Source organism: Halichoeres trimaculatus, unplaced genomic scaffold (genome assembly GCF_033239565.1).
Source record: "Halichoeres trimaculatus isolate MK-OKI-2021-1 unplaced genomic scaffold, fHalTri1.1 fHalTri1_scaffold_1, whole genome shotgun sequence".
NCBI lineage: Eukaryota > Metazoa > Chordata > Actinopteri > Labriformes > Labridae > Halichoeres > Halichoeres trimaculatus.
In genome coordinates, this window is record NW_027437179.1 from 4963738 (window position 1) to 4983680 (window position 19943).

Consider the following 19943-nt stretch of genomic DNA (forward strand, 5'->3'; position numbering starts at 1 on the left):
GTTTAGAGAGTTTAGCCTCTGCTAGTTAACACCACCGGCCATGGAGTAAGATAAAGGTGTTAGCTTCCATTAGCATCTTATTGGTAAACAATGTGGTTAAAACACTGTCTTCTGTTGGAATAATAAAGGAAAATAATTTGGCTAAAAAAAAATGTAGCATCTGTTAACAGAATTAAGATAAACAGTGTGGCTACAACATGAGCTTCCGTTAGCATAAAAATGGAAAACAATTTGATTAAAAAAATGCATTTGTTAGCATCATATTGATAAACAAGGTGGCTAAATTATAGCCTTCTGTTAGCATTATAGGATAAACAATATTGCTCTAACTTAGCCACTTTTAGCATAATATTGGTTAACAATATGGCAAAACATTAGCTTTTGTTTACTGAAATTGTTCCAATTGAAGCTTGTATTCAAGCCTTTTTTTATCAGTGTGCTGGTTGTTCATCAATTTCGTAACAAAAAAAAAAAACGAAAAAGTGCCCTAAATGTTAGCTCCTGTTAGCATCATATTGGTAAACGATTTGGCTACAACATAAGCCTCTCTAAGTGTCATATTGGTGAACAATGTGGCAAAACACACAAGTGTTGCGAAACATAATAACGGGAAACTGTGGCAAAAACATTTGCATCTGTTAGCATCTTATTGTTAAATGAGGTGGCTTAAACATTAGCTTATGTTGTCATTATGATGGTAAACAATGTAGTTGATACATTTATTTCTGTTACAATATTATTGTGAACAATGTGGCTATAACGTTAGCTTCTGTTAGCATAATTATGGGAATTATTTGGCTAAAAATTTGCCTCTATTAGCATCATATTGATAAACAAGGTGGCTAACCTTCTTTTAGTACAGTATTGGTTAGCAATGTAGCCAAATCATTGGTTTTTGACACCAGAATGACATTTCCAGAAGCTAACTTTTCAGTCGCATTGTTTACCAACAGGATGCTAACAGACATAACATATAAGCCACATTGTTTATTGATGTGATGCCTGTTCATCATTATGGTAAATAATGTGGCTATAGTGTTAGCTCCAGGTTGCATTATACTGGAAAACAATTTGGTGAAAAAGTTTGCATCGGTTAGCATCATATTAATCCTTTCACTTTCAAACTGTCAATGAAAGGGACATGAAGTGTATTTATAAACAATTTTGCTTTAAAATTAGCATCTGATAGCAAAAATAATTTTAAATTGATAAACTAATATTTAGTTAAAGTTTTTACCAAATTTGATGGTTTCTTAAATTAGCAGTTGATTTATCTTAAGTTAGTTGTGTGATAAGCCTGGGGTCTTGTTCCAGCCTGTTAGGTTTCTGGTTCCAATAACCACCTGCTAACCACTTTATCCCTGCATAAATAAGGACATTTGATATGTAGAGGTCTGATGAAGGCATATTTTATTGTTATCAATTATTCCTGAAATACAGTTCTGTCTCTTTAAAACAACCATTATAATTTCATTTCCATTTTAAGAAGCTGAAGACATTCTGTCTCAGCAGAAAGGTAAAGGACCCACAACAAACTGTCAAGAGTAAATACAACATCAATTGCGTAGATGTTTCTCTGTGTTTCAAAGGAGAAAGAGATTACAAAAATTTCCTGAAGTTTTAACTCAACAATTCTTCAAGATGTCATTGCAATGGACATTTACTATGAGAATAAGAAGCAGCAGTAGCTGCAGCTAGCATCAGCTAGCATTAACATCAGACTTTGAGAGCTGCAGAAAGTTTTTCAGGGACCACCCAAAGCTAAAGCAGCAGATGATAAAATCAGAATAAGATTATCCTCCTCATTTTGCTGCTAACGGTGTGTTTGAACAGTGACCTGGGTCTCTGTATGATGTGGTCTCTGAACACATCCACAGTCTGATCCACAGGTGAACAGGAAGGACACATTCTGACACACAGAAACCAGAAACACCATCGATACCAGCACCAGGTCAGATCTGCACCACGCTCCCCCAGAAATAAACATTTATAAGTGTAGTCTGTCCATGGTTTGGACGGGAGTCTTGATGGATCTTAACTGACTCTTCAGGTGTGTGTGTGTGTGTGTGTGTGTGTGTGTGTGTGTGTGTGTGTGTGTGTGTGTGTGTGTGTGTGTGTGTGTGTGTGTGTGTGTGTGTTGGCTCTCCAGTAACTGTCCAGATGGCCCATTGAGGCTGGAGTATAATGTGTGTGGGGGGGATCAGTGGCGGTCGCCGCAGGGTGAATGGACCCTGAAGTGTGGGAACGAGGAGTCGCATGCCGCTCTCACACATTCCTCAGAAACACACACACTCACACACTCGTGGAGACGTGTTGCTGGTCGTGTGCACGTATGGAGGGGGGAGTGTTTTCTGTCTGAATGCTCGGTGCTGGAATGTTTTTGTACGGTGACTCATCGGTCAGAAACGTGGCCTGAAGACCACAGAAGAAGAAGAAGACGAAAGGATCCCTGCACCTGCTGCCTCACTCTCAAACACAACACTCTGAGATCATATTCACAGTAAAAGAACTTTATTCAAGAAATCTCTTTCAAATGATCACTTTTAAAGTAACACTACAAAGTAAAGTTACTCCAGGAGCTGGGAGAGTCCCTCAGTGTTTAACATATGATGTAAGAGCACTTCTACTCTGATTACCACTCACAGGTTTTACTCTGAGTTGTGCTCATGGTTCTGTTCTGTAGGAAGAACAATATGTATGGAGAGTCACAGCAGGAGGAACAAAATCCAGTAGACTGACACCTCAGGCTCCCATGGTGGTTAAAGTGAGGAACACTTCTTTCTCTCTGTGAACAGATATCTACAAGACGAGCAGCTAACAAACTGTTCTACATCAAAGTTTCCTTGAAGCCAAAAAGAAACTTGTTGCTCCTTCTCTTCTGTCTGTGCTTGGTGTTGCATGCTATGGATCCTGGCAGTATCCTCATCTGTCACATGACCAGATCAGATACGTTTTTATTCAAACCAATGGGCCAACTCACACTGGATCTGCTTCTTGTGGTGCAGTTGTGTCTGTGCTCTGGCAGGTTCAGCCAGATCAGAATTCAACAGGTTTGAAGTTTTACACGTCAACATGAAAAGGAAGGGGATCATCATTGGAGTGGGAAGCAACCTACGGGACTGAACACGCAGCCAGTGTGAGTTGACAGATGAGAGGGCATGCAGTCACCAGCAACAGAGCAAAACAGGACAGGAGATGTACCTGATGTATTCCTGGTGTAAGTCTTGTGAAGGATGGTCTTCCCTGCTGTCACAGACTGAAACACTGGTATTTTATCATTCCTAGATGTCTTTTAGGTAAGGGTGGGTACCAGTGGCGGCTGCTGGTCAGTCAAGGAGGGGAAGCTCATTTTTTTTCCGGCCTACATCATAAATTAGTTTATTTATTTAGCTTAAATTCTACCCTCCGTGTCAGCTTGCTAGCAGCTAGAGCTGCTACATGAGACTACGACAGGCTGTAAGTGTGAGTGACAGGGGGAGAAGCTCCTCAGCTGTAGCTGTAGCTGCTTATTGGTGAAAAGAGAGAGAATCTTTAAACACAACGCTCGTCGTTTTTAAGAAAGGTAAACTCACTGTGGAGCGATAAAGCCTCCGGATCAGTCCAGAACAACTGACGATAAAACTCAGAAGATGCTCTGGTGGAGGGTTATACTTCAAGATCGCTGACTGGCTCATTTCACTGTCAATCAAAAAGGGATTCGGCCTCAGACAGATCATCCAATCATCATGCAGAAGCCCAGTGTCCAGGCCAGCCCACTGCCTCATAGACCCCCAGAGACGCTTAGCGTCCGATGGGCGGGACAAAGCCCAGCGTTTATCCAATGACCGTCCAGTTTCCACAGTGGAACAACCCACTCTACGCTTCCCCGCTGAAGTCAGAAGACGCTCAGCGTCCGACTGTGTTAAAGCGCTGAGACGCTGCGGGGATGAATGAGAAGGAGGTGGAGCCAGTTACCTGTGATAGGAGCTGATTCTGAACAAAAGATGAAGGAATTCAAGCCCAGATTTTGTCAATGAAATGTACACACAGCAGAACATATCACCACTTTTTTTAGGGACATTTTAGGGGAAGCTGAGCTTCCCTTGCAGTCTTAAAGCAATCGCCACTGGTGGGTACTGATTTGGTACTTTATAGATACTGACCAAATTCTGTCTGTAGTACCAAGTACCAATTCATGTAAAAACAAATTATACCATGTTTAGGTACCCATCCGTGTGACTGTGAGGGAGTGGAAGAGAAGGTGATTTTCCATACTGGACATGAACACAGCATTGCAAGTTTAAATTTTGAGGAACAAATGTGTTAAATTGAAAAACTGAGAGATTTTTAAACCAATTAATATTTATTACCACATTAAAGCACACAAGTACCAAAAATTGGTACCATTCAGTACTGATACCGATTTCCAGGTACCTTGCATTGGTACTGTATGGTTTCAAATGTGAAAGGTACCATCCCTACTCTAAAGTCTGCTTCCCTCTGATCTCCTCACCTTCAGTGTTCAGAAGAACACACAAATTCATAATCTCCAATTGCAAGATCTTAGATTACCGTCACCTCTGAGGGTCAGACTGAACCTGAGGGAAAATCTTTCAAGTTGCTGCTCCGTCTGACTGGAATGACCTGCAGAAAGACACTTCAACAGATCATGAACGATTTGGAGGCAGATGCATCTGTCTGCAGATGTTTTGTCGCATGTATCTAGTGATCTTCTGAATCCTGGAGCTATTTGTTATGTGTACCTGTTGATTTACGTGTGTTATTTGTGTGTGTGTGTGTTGTGACCGTGTAACTGTGCTGCTCCCTGTTGTAGCCAGGATGCTCTGGAAAAGAGATTTTTATTTTCAACAAGCCTCGTTTTTAACCTGAAATAAAAGTTAGATAAAACTAACATGCCCAGTTAACAGTGAAACTGAGACTCACCAAAAAAACAACAACTGCACACTTCACTGCTTTGATAGTCTGAAAAACGATGCTTTGACTCCTTCTGTCCCTGTGAAGCCTGGCTGAAGCTGGGGACACGTTGGGAGAACAAACCAGGACTGGTAGCTCATCTCAGGGACTTTGATGTGAACGGTGTCAGAAGTTGTTCCAGAGGTGGGGGGGCAGGTGTGGGAGCACATGTTTGGTGGATGAGAGAGCTGCAGCAGGAGGAGGAGGAGGGAGGAGGTGCAGTCATCAGTAGGTGAGTACAAACACGCTGAAACTCTCAGGAGGTCTGGTTGATGTGTGCGAAGGCGGGAACGCTCAGAGACGGTCCACACGTGGCCCCCGGCTCTGCGGAGCCTCTGATCTGATCCCACAGGTTGAAAGGCTTTCTGAGGAGGGGGGGGGGGGGGGGGGTCTATTGACTGGAGGGTGTGTGTGAGCAGGATCTCAACCTCCTTTCCCACACTCCCTTTCCCATTTATTACACACTCTGCAAAAGGAAGGGTGAGGAGGAGGAGGAGGAGGAGGAGGAGGAGGAGGGGCCCACAATAGAAGTGTGCCTTCCCACAGGACGGGGCTTAATGGGCTTTAATGACAGCGAGTGATTTTCCCTCCAAATCTGAACCTGTCTGAAGCTCTGACACCAGCAGGCTGAGTTTAGCTCACCACGATTCAGGTTTACAGAGCGATTTACAGAGAAACTACAAGGGAAGAGTCATAAACAAAGACAGATTATCGACACAAAACAACATCCTGACCAAAAAAATTAAAATGTTAATTTATGATGATGGACCAGTCAGTTGTTTTTGTTGCAGCTAATTTTTCTGCAAATCGATATAAACTTTTGGCCCAAAGTTTATAAAACAAACTTCTATTTTGATATTTGTGCAGATGTTCTCATGCTTTTTCCTCATCTTTAGATTTTACTACTTCTCTCTGATTTCAGAGATCTTTCGTTTTATCTTTAGGGAGATAAAGGCCGACAGCTTAGTGTTTGATACATTCCAATCAAACAGGTGTGTGTGTGTGTGTGTGTGTGTGTGTGTGTGTGTGTGTGTGTGTGTGTGTGTGTGTGTGTGTGTGTGTGTGTGTGTGTGTGTGTGTGTACAGAGCAGATAAACTGACCTGGAGTCAGTGTTCAGCTCTTATCTTTATGTGTTTACTGTCCCTCATCAGGACAAAACATCTGCAGCAGGAAGGTTCCCAGCTCATAAACCTGTGTGTGTGTGTGTGTGTGTGTGTGTGTGTGTGTGTGTGTGTGTGTGTGTGTGTGTGTGTGTGTGTGTGTGTGTGTGTGTGTGTGTGTGTGTGTGTGTCCTGAGAGTGTGGGAAAGCTGCTGCAGCCTGGGCCTCATGTCTTTGTCATGTTAATGTGTGTGTATAAATAGAGGAGGGGGCTCCTAGCTCTCCTCACAGCTCACTCTGCTCTCCACTGAAGCTCCTCTCTGCTCCTCCATGGCTCCCTGCTCCTCCACACACTCACAGCTCTGCCTGCCCTCCACCAGAGACAGACACAGAGTAAGTCTCCCTCTCCGTCTGTCTGCTTGTCTGTCTGTCTGTCTGTCTGTCTGTCTGTCTGTCTGCCTGCCTCTCTGTCTGTCTGTCTGTCTGTCTGTGACGTCACTGAGCGTGTGTCTGACCTCCTCCTCTTTCTCCTCCAGATGAGGAAACCTCTGGTGGAGAAGATGCGCAGAGATCGCATCAACAGCTGCATCGAGCAGCTCAAGGTGCTGCTGGAGAAGGAGTTCCACAAACAGGACCCCAACGCCAAGCTGGAGAAGGCCGACGTGCTGGAGATGACCGTGGTCTTCCTCAAGCAGCAGCTGCAGCCTCAGAGCTCTCAGAGCTCTCAGAGCCACGGCTACTCCCGCTGCTGGAAGGAGACGCTGCACTTCCTGTCCTCAGACTCCCTCAAGGAGCTCACGCTGCCACACCTCCACCTGCTCCGCACAGGAGAGCCCAGGCTGGGCCACAGCTCCTCCTCCTCCTCCTCCTCCTCCTCCTCCTCACTCGGACACGTCCAGGCTGAAGCAGAGAAGCAGCTGAGCGACTCCCACAGAGCCGTGTGGAGGCCGTGGTAGGAACTGAGGATGATGGAGGACCTTCATCACGCTCACTCTGTGGGACTCCTATCTGTTACCTGCTCAACACTTCCTTTATTTTGAAAGGACACAGGAAGTGAGCTGGTGTTTCTTCACGTTGAAGCTGCTCAGGTTGAGCTCTGTTGATGCTGGCTGTAAACTCTGAGGACAGGTTCATGTTCTCTGACTGAGACTGACCATCAGTCATCACGTCTGCTGCCTTCTGTGAAGGCTCTGAGAGCGTGTGTGTGTGTGTGTGTGTGTGTGTGTGTGTGTGTGTGTGTGTGTGTGTGTGTGTCCGTGTGTGCTCTCTGTATGTATCAATGATTCTGTGTTGGAAACAAAAACTCTTTTCTTGTAGAAAAGTTAAAATGTACTCTCAGAGGAGAAATGACAAAATAAACTTTTGTTTTTACATCAATTATTCTCATGTTCTGAGTTTTTTTTTTATTTCAGTTCCTGATTTTTTGGGTCAGGCAGAAAGTTCGACCACTCATTAATTATATCCTTAGCCTCACAGCCTAATCCCCTGAGTCATATTTAAAAGTTATCAGAACAGAAGACAAAACACATTTATGATATTATCTATGTAAATATCCTTGACCCAGGTAATTATGCTATGAGGCTAACAATATGTCGCCAAGAAGACCTTAAACTAAAATAAATGAGGAAACAGGAAGACTGAGTCAGACTCAGATGTGTTGAAAGGTAAAAGTGTGAGGAGCACCGTCTTTAAATATCAGTTAGTAAAAGCTCTGCATCTTATTTCCATATTAAAAACAAAGAGAGCTAAACCTTAAACCAGCACAGAGGTTTTTATGTCTGTGCACAATGATCAGAGTCTGCAGCCAAGCTCCTCTCTGAGCAGACTGTCTGAATCTCTCTTTAAACTCTTTATTTAGCCATGCCATGAGCTCAAACTGGCTCTATTCAACATGTGGAAACTAAAACATTTCACAGTATTTGATGCTGAACTTACAGTGGCAAACGGCTGTCAGACGATTTGCAAAAAGCCACAACACGACGGAAGTTAAAAGAGGACAGTTATCCTAATGGACTGTTGGGATAACTGTTGCAAAATAAGGAAATGATTTTTTAACTTCATCTATGATAAATAAAGCTTAGAAGGGGTCTCACCTTGTGATATCCTTCATAGTACTTATATTTCTTTTTTTACCAGAAAAATATGTCATCTAATATTTAGCTTTATGAATCAATAATGTTAGCATTAAAGATATATTCATCATACAATCACTCACTAACTTTTCTGTGCCCATAACTGTCTTCTTAGCTTCTGTTATGTTGTAGCTTTTGTAAATCAGCTGACACCTACTGGTCATCGTATGAACTACATCTCTACTGTAATTTTGAGCGCTATAAGCAAAATGACTCAAACTAAGCTTTAAATTCAGTATTTTACAAACAAATGAACCAAAGTGTGAGTCATAATTAGGGCTGAACAATTAATTAAATTAAAACTGACATCACAATGTAAAAAAAATGCAATCTTTAAATGGTGAAGGCTGCAATTTAAAAAACAAAACAAAACAAATAAAGTGCATTTACTTTAGCTTGTGTTTTGTTACTGATGAGAAATCAGTGTGATTTATATACAATTAATATTTAAATCTATGTTCACACAGTGTATCTTTTTCATTTTATGAAAAAGTGCATTCCACATGTTGACATATTTCAGTGGTTGAGCCAGAGATTTGGTCTTTTTTACATTTCTGAACTGTAATTTATATGAGATCCATAGATAGACGAGAGGATTCATATTTATTTATTATTTTATTGTTCATAATAGGCCTGTTGTTCTGCAGTGCTTTGTTCCTTTCTCTGATTTTATTTAAGGTAATTAATGATAATTATATTACACGTCTAAAAAAGTTTGAATTTATATCAGTTAATTAGTGTTCTACTGTGATTATAATAGATAGTTAAAGGTATATGTTATTTGTAAACATGAAATGTAGGCCTGGCAAACAGAATAAAATTGTTTGTATGTTACACTATCCTTTGTTGTGTTGGTAATAGAACAGTTTATCGCTTGTGTTAAGTGAATAATGTAGAAGATAAGCATAACCCCCCCAAAAATTGCATGCTAAATCGCAATATTGGTAAAAAAAAAAAAATGCAATTAGATTATTTCCCAAAATCGTTCAGCCCTTGTAATAATGATAATGTATGCACAAATAGAAAAGTTACATTTAAAAAGCAAGACACAAAGAGAACTAAAGAGTGAAAATATTTCAGGAAATAAAACAGAAAAGTTGTGAAGTGAAACTGAGGAGTCCAACAATGTGCTGTCGCTTAACTTTGAGAACTCTGAGTCTCCAGGTCATTTTGTTTCCTGTGTGAGGGGTTAAAGTTCATCTTATTACAGCTGTCGGTAACAGACTGAGTTCAGAGTGCAGAGATTATGACACAGAGTTGATGCAGCTGATATTTGGATGTGTTCATTCATAATAAACTCACTGCAGCTCATGCTAGATTTTGGCTTCACTCTGGGGAGCTGCTGTGTCGTCACTGTTTCTGTGCAGTCTGTGGTACGGTGACCAAATTGTGCAGAAACGATCTGCAACATCGAGAACTGTCTTCATCAGGAGAAACAAGCTGCAAGAGGAAAGATGTAACTTAAAGAAGGCATGCAGAAATCAAATGCTAACACAACAAACCAAAAATGTGCAAAAAAAAATCTAAAACAACAAAACAAACAAAAAAAATAACTACAAATTCACAAATGATGCAAATCCCAAATCAGATCACACCTGCATCAAGACACCAACACATCACCCAGGGAATTTTAAGCAAAAGTGCTGAAGTTTGTCGTCTGCAGCTCTTTGGCTCTGACTCATATTTATCAAAACCCCACAAAAGTTATAAGATATTTACACATTTTAGATAACATGTCCAGAGATTTGAACACTCATCTGTTAAGATAATCTAGCTAAATGAAGAGCAACTCGTTTAAGATTTAAATGGAACTCAGACAGAAGCTGAGAGCAGAGATAATCTGCCCGGTAACAGATGGTGTTTTAATCCAAATAAATGAATCGTCATCATTTTGCACACACACACGTGTTTTCTGATGTAGAGTGACCTGTACTCTGTCACACGTGCAGCCTCCATCATGTGTCCTGTGGGGGTCTTGGCCCTGCCCCCCCTCAGGTCTGTCAGATCTGGTTTCATCAAACAGCTGCTTCGCGGCTGCAGGGCGTCTCCTCCTCTCTGTGGAGTCCTGCTCTCCTCCTCGTTCCCACACTCCTCCTCCTCTCTGCCCTTCATCCCCGACACAAAGGAAGTGTGCCGTGTTAAATTACCCCCCCTTAGCCACCTCCACCCCCCCACGATGGTGAGAACCCTCCACCCCCGGCTGCCCCCTCCTCCTCCTCCTCTTCCTCTGTAATCTGTGAATCTGGAGGGAAACCTGAGGAGCCATGTTTGTGGTTTATTGAAGAGTGCTGAGCTGCTTTCACTTTAATCAGCTCTGTTATTTACACACACACACACACACACACACACACACACACACACACACACACACACACACACACACACACACACACGAACACACTCTCCTTAAACTAACGCAGCTGACAGATAAGTAGTCAAAGGATTAAATGCTGAAATCAAAGAGTTTGAGACACTTAAGGCTCTAATGAGCTGATTCATTTAGAGCTAAAGTTTTGGCTTCACTTCAGGGGAGATGACGTACCGCCCATGTTTTATACAGTCTACAGAGAGGCTAGGGTGTGTGTGTGTGTGTGTGTGTGTGTGTGTGTGTGTGTGTGTGCCTCCTATAATCAGACCTGTGTGGGGTCGTGGGAAAGCTGTGCCCTGCTCTGATGTCTGAGAGCAGACAGGTGTGCACGTTCTGATCCAACACACACACCTACAAACACACATATCTACTGCTGCTCTGCTTCCACTAATGTGATTTATGTTTCCCTTTCCCTGTGACGCCAACAAAACACGGACTTGAAAAAAACTCAGAACATGAAAATAATTGATGTAAAAACAAAAGTTTATTTTGACATTTCTCCTCTGAGAGTACATTTTAACTTTTCTACAAGAAAAGAGTTTTTGTTTCCAACACAGAATCATTGATCCATACAGAGAGCACACACACACACACACTCACACACACACACACACACACACACACACACACACACACACACACACACACACACACACACACACGCTCTCAGAGCCTTCACAGAAGGCAGCAGACGTGATGACTGATGGTCAGTCTCAGTCAGAGAACATGAACCTGTCCTCAGAGTTTACAGCCAGCATCAACAGAGCACAACCTGAGCAGCTTCAACGTGAAGAAACACCAGCTCACTTCCTGTGTCCTTTCAAAATAAAGGAAGTGTTGAGCAGGTAACAGACAGGAGTCCCACAGAGTGAGCGTGATGAAGGTCCTCCATCATCCTCAGTTCCTACCATGGCCTCCACACGACTCTGTGGGAGTCGCTCAGCTGCTTCTCTGCTTCAGCTTTGACGTGTCCGTGTGGGGAGGAGGAGGAGGAGGAGGAGGAGCAGCTGTGGCCCAGCCTGGGCTCTCCTGTGCGGAGCAGGTGGAGGTGTGGCAGCGTGAGCTCCTTGAGGGAGTCTGAGGACAGGAAGTGCAGCGTCTCCTTCCAGCAGCGGGAGTAGCCGTGGCTCTGAGAGCTCTGAGGGCTCTGAGGCTGCAGCTGCTGCTTGAGGAAGACCACGGTCATCTCCAGCACGTCGGCCTTCTCCAGCTTGGCGTTGGGGTCCTGTTTGTGGAACTCCTTCTCCAGCAGCACCTTGAGCTGCTCGATGCAGCTGTTGATGCGATCTCTGCGCATCTTCTCCACCAGAGGTTTCCTCATCTGGAGGAGAAAGAGGAGGAGGTCAGACACGCTCAGTGACGTCACAGACAGACAGACAGACAGACAGACAGAGAGGCAGGCAGGCAGGCAGACAGACGGACGGAGAGTGAGACTTACTCTGTGTCTGTCTCTGGTGGAGGGCAGGCAGAGCTGTGAGTGTGTGGAGGAGCAGGGAGCCATGGAGGAGCAGAGAGGAGCTTCAGTGGAGAGCAGAGTGAGCTGTGAGGAGAGCCAGGAGCCCCCTCCTCTATTTATACACACACATTAACATGACAAAGACATGAGGCCCAGGCTGCAGCAGCTTTCCCACACTCTCAGGACACACACACACACACACACACACACACACACACACACACACACACACACACACACACACACACACATACACACACACACACACACACACACACACACACACACACACAGGTTTATGAGCTGGGAACCTTCCTGCTGCAGATGTTTTGTCCTGATGAGGGACAGTAAACACATAAAGATAAGAGCTGAACACTGACTCCAGGTCAGTTTATCTGCTCTGTACACACACACACACACACACACACACACACACACACACACACACACACACACACACACACACACACACACACACAGAAATCAGACCCTAAATACAGAGTCAAACCTGTTCGTAATCCAGAGCTACAGAGCTCTAGGTGTAAAATAATAAGTTTTCACTTGAAAATCTCAATATTCTGCACCTTTTATCTTTCTATTTATTCTATTTTTACAGTTGACTGCCCACCTTTATTATCCTGAAGATGAAACATATCTTGATGAAAACAGAAATGGGTATTAAATAGTGAAGTTGAAAAATATTCACAACAATATTTGCATATATATATAATTTTTTAAAAAAAAAGTGGTTTCAGGACTATTTTATTCTTATTGTGACAAATGTTTTGTTTTTATTTGCAGTAAAATGATTTTATATCTGTTAGTAAAACAAAAAAAACATGCAGACTTTAAAACAGAAACTGTTTCAGGCTCAGGATCACGATGTCCAGTTTGACCCAGAAAACAAACATCTAAAAACTTTCACCTCTGCCTGTTGCACTGTGATAGAAAGTCTCATTTTGATTTAAAAACAAAAAACAAAAAAACATTGAATTCATTAGGAGAGCTAGCTATTATAGTGTTGTGTTGTGCTAACGCCAAAGACGCTCTGAATGAGCAGCACACTGCAGTCAGGGAGCAGCAGACTGATCATCCTGATGGATTCTTCATCAAACTGAGTGATTTCAAATCTACAGACAGCACTCTGCCACCTGACCCCACATCTGCCATATCTGGTGCTGTGTTGAGGTTTTTTTTTCATGTCTCATTTTGTTTTGTTTGATCTGCAATGTTTGTCCTCCATGTCTGCTCAGGATTTAGATTTAATAGCTGTACTCAAACAAAACTGCAAACTTTCTTAAAGCTCTCTGAATCAAACAAGAGTTTTCTCCAAACATTTCTGTGAGACCTGAGAGAGGAGGTCAGTGAGGAGGTGGAGTAATGTCTGTACTAACCTGGGCAAGTCTCTTATAACAGGATGATGAAAACACCTGAGGTTGATGAAGAGTCGTTTAAAGATGAGGACAGAGAAGATGTCTGCATCTATTTCTGTGTGTCACTGAAATAAATGTTGACATCTGTTTTCCTCTGTTTTCAGACACAATTATTTTTATTAAATTATTCATCAACTAATACATCTATCAGTATCTACAGCTTAGATTTAACAAGCATTTAGTATAAGCTTTAATAAAAGAAATAAAATTACAGTCTATCAAAATACTACCACTATAATAATGATAATAATAATAATAATAATAATAATAACAATAATAATAATAATAATAATAATAATAATAATAATAATAATAATATCTATTTATTTACATAGAATTTTTTTAACAAGGTTACAAAGTTCTTTTCAAATAAAAATGAACAATAAATATGCAAGGAGGACAAGGATAAAAAGTACACAATTAACAGAAGGTAATAAAACAATGTATTAAACAAAATAAAAACAACAACAAAAGATTAAGGATTTAAGATAATGTCTGTGTCTAAGGAAAAAAATGAATTTACAGGAATAAAACACACTCATCAAAAATATCATGTCGATCCATTGGAATGAGTTAAAAAAAAAAAAAAAAAAAAAAAAAGATTAAAAACTGACAGTCTTGCGGAAAAAATAACCTTTGAAGTTGGAACAACCTTTTTTTTTATACGTGTGTTAGTCAATTTAACCTAACATTTGGATTGATTACTGAAAATATATTTGTGGCTGAAACAACCCAGAATTGGAGTTAATTTGGGTAGAATATCAAACTCATCTGGTTAAAATGGACCAACTCCTCCCTCTGGGTCATATTCCTGCTGAGCTGGTGCTGGAATGACCCAGAGGTTTGGTTATAAAAACAGCCCTAACTGGGTTGTTTTTAACCCAACTGTTGTAAGTGTGAGTACATAAACTTTAAAATGAATGAGTCCTGCACCAAGCAGAGTGTGTGAGGAAACAGAAAAATCTTGATTAAGCCTTTAAAATTTAAATGATCTGATCAATTCATCTGTTTAGAAACAAAATCTCCACATCTCTTCTGATGCGTTACTAGACATCATAAAACTGATACTGTATACACCAGACTGACCCCTGACATCTGTCTCCTAGACTCCCCTTCTCCAAGACCTAAACAAGTTTTTTTTTTTTTTTTTTTTTTATGGGTTTTGTGTGGTTTTGTGTTTTTTACACTTTAGAAGCAGTTACTAAAAGTTCTTTCCCTCCTGATGAGTCTCCATCCTAAAAGTTCAGATTTTATCACATAAACGTTAATTTATCATAAACGGTGCCACAGAAGAAGAGAAGCTTCAGACTTTTATCTGAGGTTCCTCCATCAGATATCTCCCTCATAGTGTAAGAGTTCTTCTGTGAGTAAAATGCGCATAGAGCTCGCTGCACATGTTTTTTTGTATTTTCTTGCGTAGATACTTTAGAACAGAGCTTTAACGTCACACCTGAGCACGCGCTGTTACCTTTCCCAGCAGCAGGTCTGAGATGAAAAGTGTGACCGAGCAAAGCCTGATCGATTAATCGATGTTTGTTCTGCTCGTGCTGTTTGAATCCTCTGTTCTGTTGTTTTTATTCATGTTGGAGATCTTCCTCCTCCACGCTTTGTTTCGGCTGCGTGTCTCTCGGGACGTCCCGCCGGGTGGCGCGTGGATGTGTCCCGTGGATGTGTCCCACGGCAGCAGCTCTGTGTGAAGTCGTTAGCCGCTTCCTGCTGTCACCTCGTGCCCGCCGTCACGTGACCCACCTTGAGCCACACGAAGCCCCCCAGACCGTGTTTTTCTCTCGGTTTGTTTGTGTCTGCTCGCGAGGGGCTTTGATGTTTCCGTCACGAGGTGAGAACGTCAGGTGGGAGGTGTAACAGCACGTGACAGCCGCGGCACACTTCTGAGCAAAGAGACGACGAAGAGGAGGAGGAGGAGAGGAGAAGGAGGAAGTCAGGAGGTGTTGCAGACAGGACGCTGTCTGTAGTCTGACTTTATGGCTTTATGGCGGCAGACTGTGGGAAAGTCTCAGGTGTGAGGAGTCCACGAGGACTGGGGCCCCCTCAGGAGTATAAATAAGAGTGACACGAAGACCCCGAGACAGCAGAGACCCACTGACACCGAGACTAAACATGGCTCCTGTGACCCAGAGCAGACCTGAAGAGAAACCTGTGGACCCCAACAACTCCAGCAACAAGGTAAGAGACGAGATCCCGAGCCAGCTGCTGTTTGTTCTTCTTCTTCCCCTTCTGTCCTCTTCTTCATCTTCTTCTTCTCCTTCTCTTTTGTTCTTCTTCTTCTACTTCTTCATCAGTGTCTAACATTCTTTTTTCTCCTGTCTTCAGCTGCGGAAGCTCATGGCGGAGAAGGTCCGGAGAGATCGGATCAATAACAGCATCGAGGAGCTCAGAGGGCTCCTGAACCCGGCGGCCCCTCCCGGCGCTCAGACCCCCTCCCGGCTGGAGAAGGCGGACATCCTGGAGCTTGCTGTGGGGCTCTTGAGGCGGCGCGCTCTGGCCCGTGTGGCCCCCAGCTATTCGCAAGGCTTCTCCCAGTGTCTGCAGGAGACCCTGCGCCACCTGTCGCTCCACGCGCCCCTGCAGCCCGCAGAGAGGGAGGAGATCAAGCGCTTCTACGTGCTGCAGAGAGCCGCGCTGCAGCGGCACGTGTGCGGCGAGCAGAGGCGGCGGAGTTCGACGCGGAAGCGCTCATCCTCGCGCTCGTCTGCGCGGAGTCACAGCGCTCTGTGGAGGCCGTGGTAGCTCGGACATCTTTCCGATCCACAATCTTAATAATGTTCATATTTCAAAGACAAGCTCACGAGATCCACGCGCACCACGCGGACACGCGTCTCCGTGACGCACAGTGTGCGCGTGAGTTTGGAGCTTTAATACACTGAGTCGTGCAACATTTGCACATTTTTCTGTTAATATCTACTGTGTAGACAAACCGGAGAGAATCAGGCCTTCTGTGAAGGCTGCACGTTCTTCTCCCACTATTTTAATTTGGTCTGTTGTATCATGACGTCATTTATTCAATAAATATTAAACATATTTTCCATCATAAACATGTTTCACGGGCGTTTTATTTTAGGTCTGATTCTTTTTTCTGTTCATGCTCTGTGATTATTGTCATGAAAGTTTTCTCAGCTCAGTCTGGCACTCTCATAGCACCACGAGCGCCTCCTGGTGGCTGAAGTGATACATAACATTTTATATTCAGTGTCTTTTTGATGAGAATATTCACTCTTCTTTAAATTAGATATGTTAAAGATAAGTCACATCCTCAGATCTACATATTTATTCAATCGCTCGAAGACACGTTTTTAAAGATTTCTCAAATCATTCATGCGTGGTGTCATGAACACAGTTTGTGTTCGTAGACTGCTAAAACTGATAATAAATGAAGTTTTAAAAAAGGTAAACTAAACACAAAGTGATTTTTTTACTTGTTTCGATATAAACCTGTGCTTTGGGTAATAGGAAGATGGAAAGGAAAATGCTAAGGTTTAAGATATTTCATACTTTTTGACTTAGAGTGAAGATTTGATCAGAAACAAGTGTCAGACTTTACGGTGTAATGGTATTTTTATCACCCCAAACAGATGCAGGCAAGGCAAGTCTATTTATATGGCACATTTCAGCATCAGAGAGACATTCAAATAATCACTGAAAAAAAGTCAGTGGAACATATTAAAAGAAAATTGAAAACAAATTAAAAGAAAACATTTATATCGAAGCCATAAACAAATTAATGAAATAATATGGAAAAAGAGAAGGTTAAAATCTATTGAGACATATCTTAAAATATAAGTATGATGAAGATTGAAATGAATAGTTAAAATATTCTAATAAAAGCAGCTGTAAAAAGTTGAGTCTTCAATCTAGATTTAAAGCAGAGTTTCAGCAAACATGTTTTTTTTTGTTGGCACTTTGTTCCAGATATTTGGAGCATAGAAGCTGAATGCTGTGTCTCCATGTTTCAGACTGAAAGCAGACCTGATTCAGATGACCTGAGTGGTCTCGATGGTTGGCAGTGAGTTAGAAGATCTCTGAAATATTTTGGCTCTGATCCATTCATTGCTTTATAAGCCAGCAGAAGTGCTTTTTTAAAAAAAAAAATCTATCCTCTCACAGACAGGGAGCCAGTCTGGACTGATGTGTGCACTTTCTTGGTCTTAGTGAGGACATCTTTAATATTAGCAATTGACTTAAACTAGATCCTTGAAAAAGTCTTAGTTTCTTTTATCCAGCTGCTAAATATGAGCCGTACTCTGAATTTTTTCAGACTCTGTGTCTGTCTCTCCGACTGACCACATCCCCCTGTCTGTTTGCCTCCGTCACCATCTGCCTCTCTCCTCAATGTTGATAATTTAGACTGAGTTATTAACATCACAAACAACACAATACAGGCCTTAAGGTTGTGTAAAAATTACGTTTTGTCCTTGTTAAGTGACCCACCAAGTTTGTTCATAACAAACATATCAGTGAAGCTCTTCTTTTAGTTCATGATGGCTTTTGCGCCCCCATGAGAACAAGGTCTGTCATCCCATCCAAAGTTATGAAGGATCTAAATTTAGGAATCTTTAGACTCTTGTTCTGAAAAGTTTGTACAGGCTTACAGCTGTCAGGTCTGTGCACAGGGGGGCTGTCCAAGGTGCTGAAAAGAGTTAAGGAGGCAGAGAAGGCCCCGCTTCAGTCATATTTAAAAAAAAAAAAAAAAAAAAAAAAAAACACACACACACACACACACACACACACACACACACACATTAAAGCAGGTTTTGGAACAGCCTCACCAAACTCAAACTGAGATGTTGTGGTCTGACCATAAAAAAAAAGGTCCATGCTTGAAAACCCTCCAATCTGGCTGAATTAAAATAATTCTGCAAAGGCAACTGGGCCACGATTCCTCCAGAACTATGCCAAACACTCAGAATGAATTATCACAAATGATTTATTGGAGCTGCCAAAGGAGGCAATGACTTGTCACTCTGGACCAGGATAGCTAGGACAGCTTTTCTCCCCTTAAAAAATAAAACTGCTGACACCTCTGGTCCAGATATTTCAGCCAATCAGCTATGGGCACGCTGTAGATGGACAGTTTCTTTTTTAAATCTGTAGCTAATGAAATGTAAAATATAGTAAAATAGAAACATTTACACAAAATACACAGAAAAGTAAATGTATGCAAACATTACTCATTCTAATAATACTAATAATTATAAAAGTAATAACTGTTTCATACAGCATCTTTAAAAAAAACATTAGTTCACAAAGTGCTCAGAAGTCCACAAAAAGACAAAGCAAATCATAAACATCACGAAAGTCAGTAAACAAACAATGACAGGACAAAAGCTAATCAGAGGTACAGCCTCAAAATGTACAGTAAACACATAAAAGTACAACAGTAAGAGAGAAAAACCAGAACAAAAATAAAAAATAAATACCTAAATCTATAAACAACTGTGGTAAAAGGCAAAGGTAGATGTAAAGCAATAAAACACAGTAAAAGACGATAAGTAGATGACATCGTCACATAGAAGCCAGACGATAACAAAGGTAATCAGTTACTTCCACCTTGGCTTAAATTTCACAGGCCACAAGAGGGTGCACTTCCTCTGGAGTAGAACACAAACCAACCTTTTTCTTTCAACCCTTCATTTCTGCATGAAGGAGGGTTAGTATTTATCTAAATTAGCACATCAGCATTCTTAAAAAAATGAATTTAATCAATCTGAGTTTTTAAAGATATTTATCAAAGAGTTTGATGTCTACAGAAATACATTTTCCTTCCTTTTCTCCTACTTTAGAAACAAAGAAACTTCAACATATCCTCCCTTACTGCTGTGAGGGCACTGCAGTAACTGATGGTTTTTTTATGGCTTTTATTATCAAAATGATATTAATAATAATAAACAAAGTACCTGATTTAAAAAATATCAATAAAAGAAACAGAGACATGTTATTTACAGGGAAACAAACAAACAAAAAAACAAAACATATACCAGTTTGGGTCATTTGAAAATTTTGACCAGGAGTTCAAAGAGAGCCACATTTGATTTTTGAAACAGGTGGAGGTCCAGCAGCTCTTACTGACGTGTTTATGAACTGTTAGAGTCACATGTGAGTGCTTTATTTTTTAACAATTTCTCTTAGTGATTTCTGTAAAAATCAGTCTATCAGTCGCTCAAACCTCCTTGTTCTGTCATCACACTCTAATGAAATCAAAGCTCACCTGTCCCTCAGGTGTCTCTTAATACCAGATGATCAGTGGTCAGTTTTCTGCAGTAAAATGTGCTGCATAAATATCAGCAAACTCTGCTTCTGACCAGGGAAAATGTTCTCCTTTAGGGGGCGATATGGAGAAAATCATGTCAGGAAGTTTTTATATCAGGATCAGGATTTGGATTTTATCAGGACTATTTTGACCTCAAGAATTTTAGACCCAAATGTTTCTTTCTCCTTTTTTTTTGTGAAGCAATTTCTTGTCTTTTTGCTCCATTTCATAACAT

General features: G+C 41.6%; 3 protein-coding genes across 5 annotated transcripts; 2 read left to right on the forward strand and 1 right to left on the reverse strand.

Moving 5' to 3' along the window:
* The first annotated feature begins 5162 nt into the window (after positions 1–5162).
* LOC141796243 (transcription factor HES-5-like) lies at positions 5163–7293 on the forward strand. 3 transcript variants are annotated; one of them, XM_074677236.1, is made up of 3 exons: positions 5163–5185; positions 6346–6447; positions 6591–7293. In XM_074677236.1, the coding sequence occupies exons 2-3, from the start codon at positions 6385–6387 to the stop codon at positions 7008–7010; spliced, it is 483 nt and encodes a 160-aa protein (XP_074533337.1). In that variant the 5' UTR covers positions 5163–5185; positions 6346–6384; the 3' UTR covers positions 7011–7293. The 3 variants fall into 3 exon arrangements, with proteins under 3 accessions (XP_074533337.1, XP_074533355.1, XP_074533347.1); XM_074677254.1 differs by having other exon boundaries at positions 5164–5185; positions 6415–6447; XM_074677246.1 differs by having other exon boundaries at positions 5169–5185; positions 6368–6447.
* Positions 7294–11458: 4165 nt separating this feature from the next.
* LOC141794638 (transcription factor HES-5-like) lies at positions 11459–12084 on the reverse strand. Its single transcript, XM_074675021.1, has 2 exons — positions 11993–12084; positions 11459–11875 (listed from the first exon to the last, which is right to left on the reverse strand). The coding sequence occupies exons 1-2, from the start codon at positions 12053–12055 to the stop codon at positions 11459–11461; spliced, it is 480 nt and encodes a 159-aa protein (XP_074531122.1). The 5' UTR covers positions 12056–12084.
* A 3285-nt stretch (positions 12085–15369) lies between these two features.
* On the forward strand, positions 15370–16386 carry LOC141794636 (transcription factor HES-5-like). The gene is made up of 2 exons (XM_074675007.1): positions 15370–15627; positions 15775–16386. The coding sequence occupies exons 1-2, from the start codon at positions 15562–15564 to the stop codon at positions 16189–16191; spliced, it is 483 nt and encodes a 160-aa protein (XP_074531108.1). The 5' UTR covers positions 15370–15561; the 3' UTR covers positions 16192–16386.
* Positions 16387–19943: the final 3557 nt, after the last annotated feature.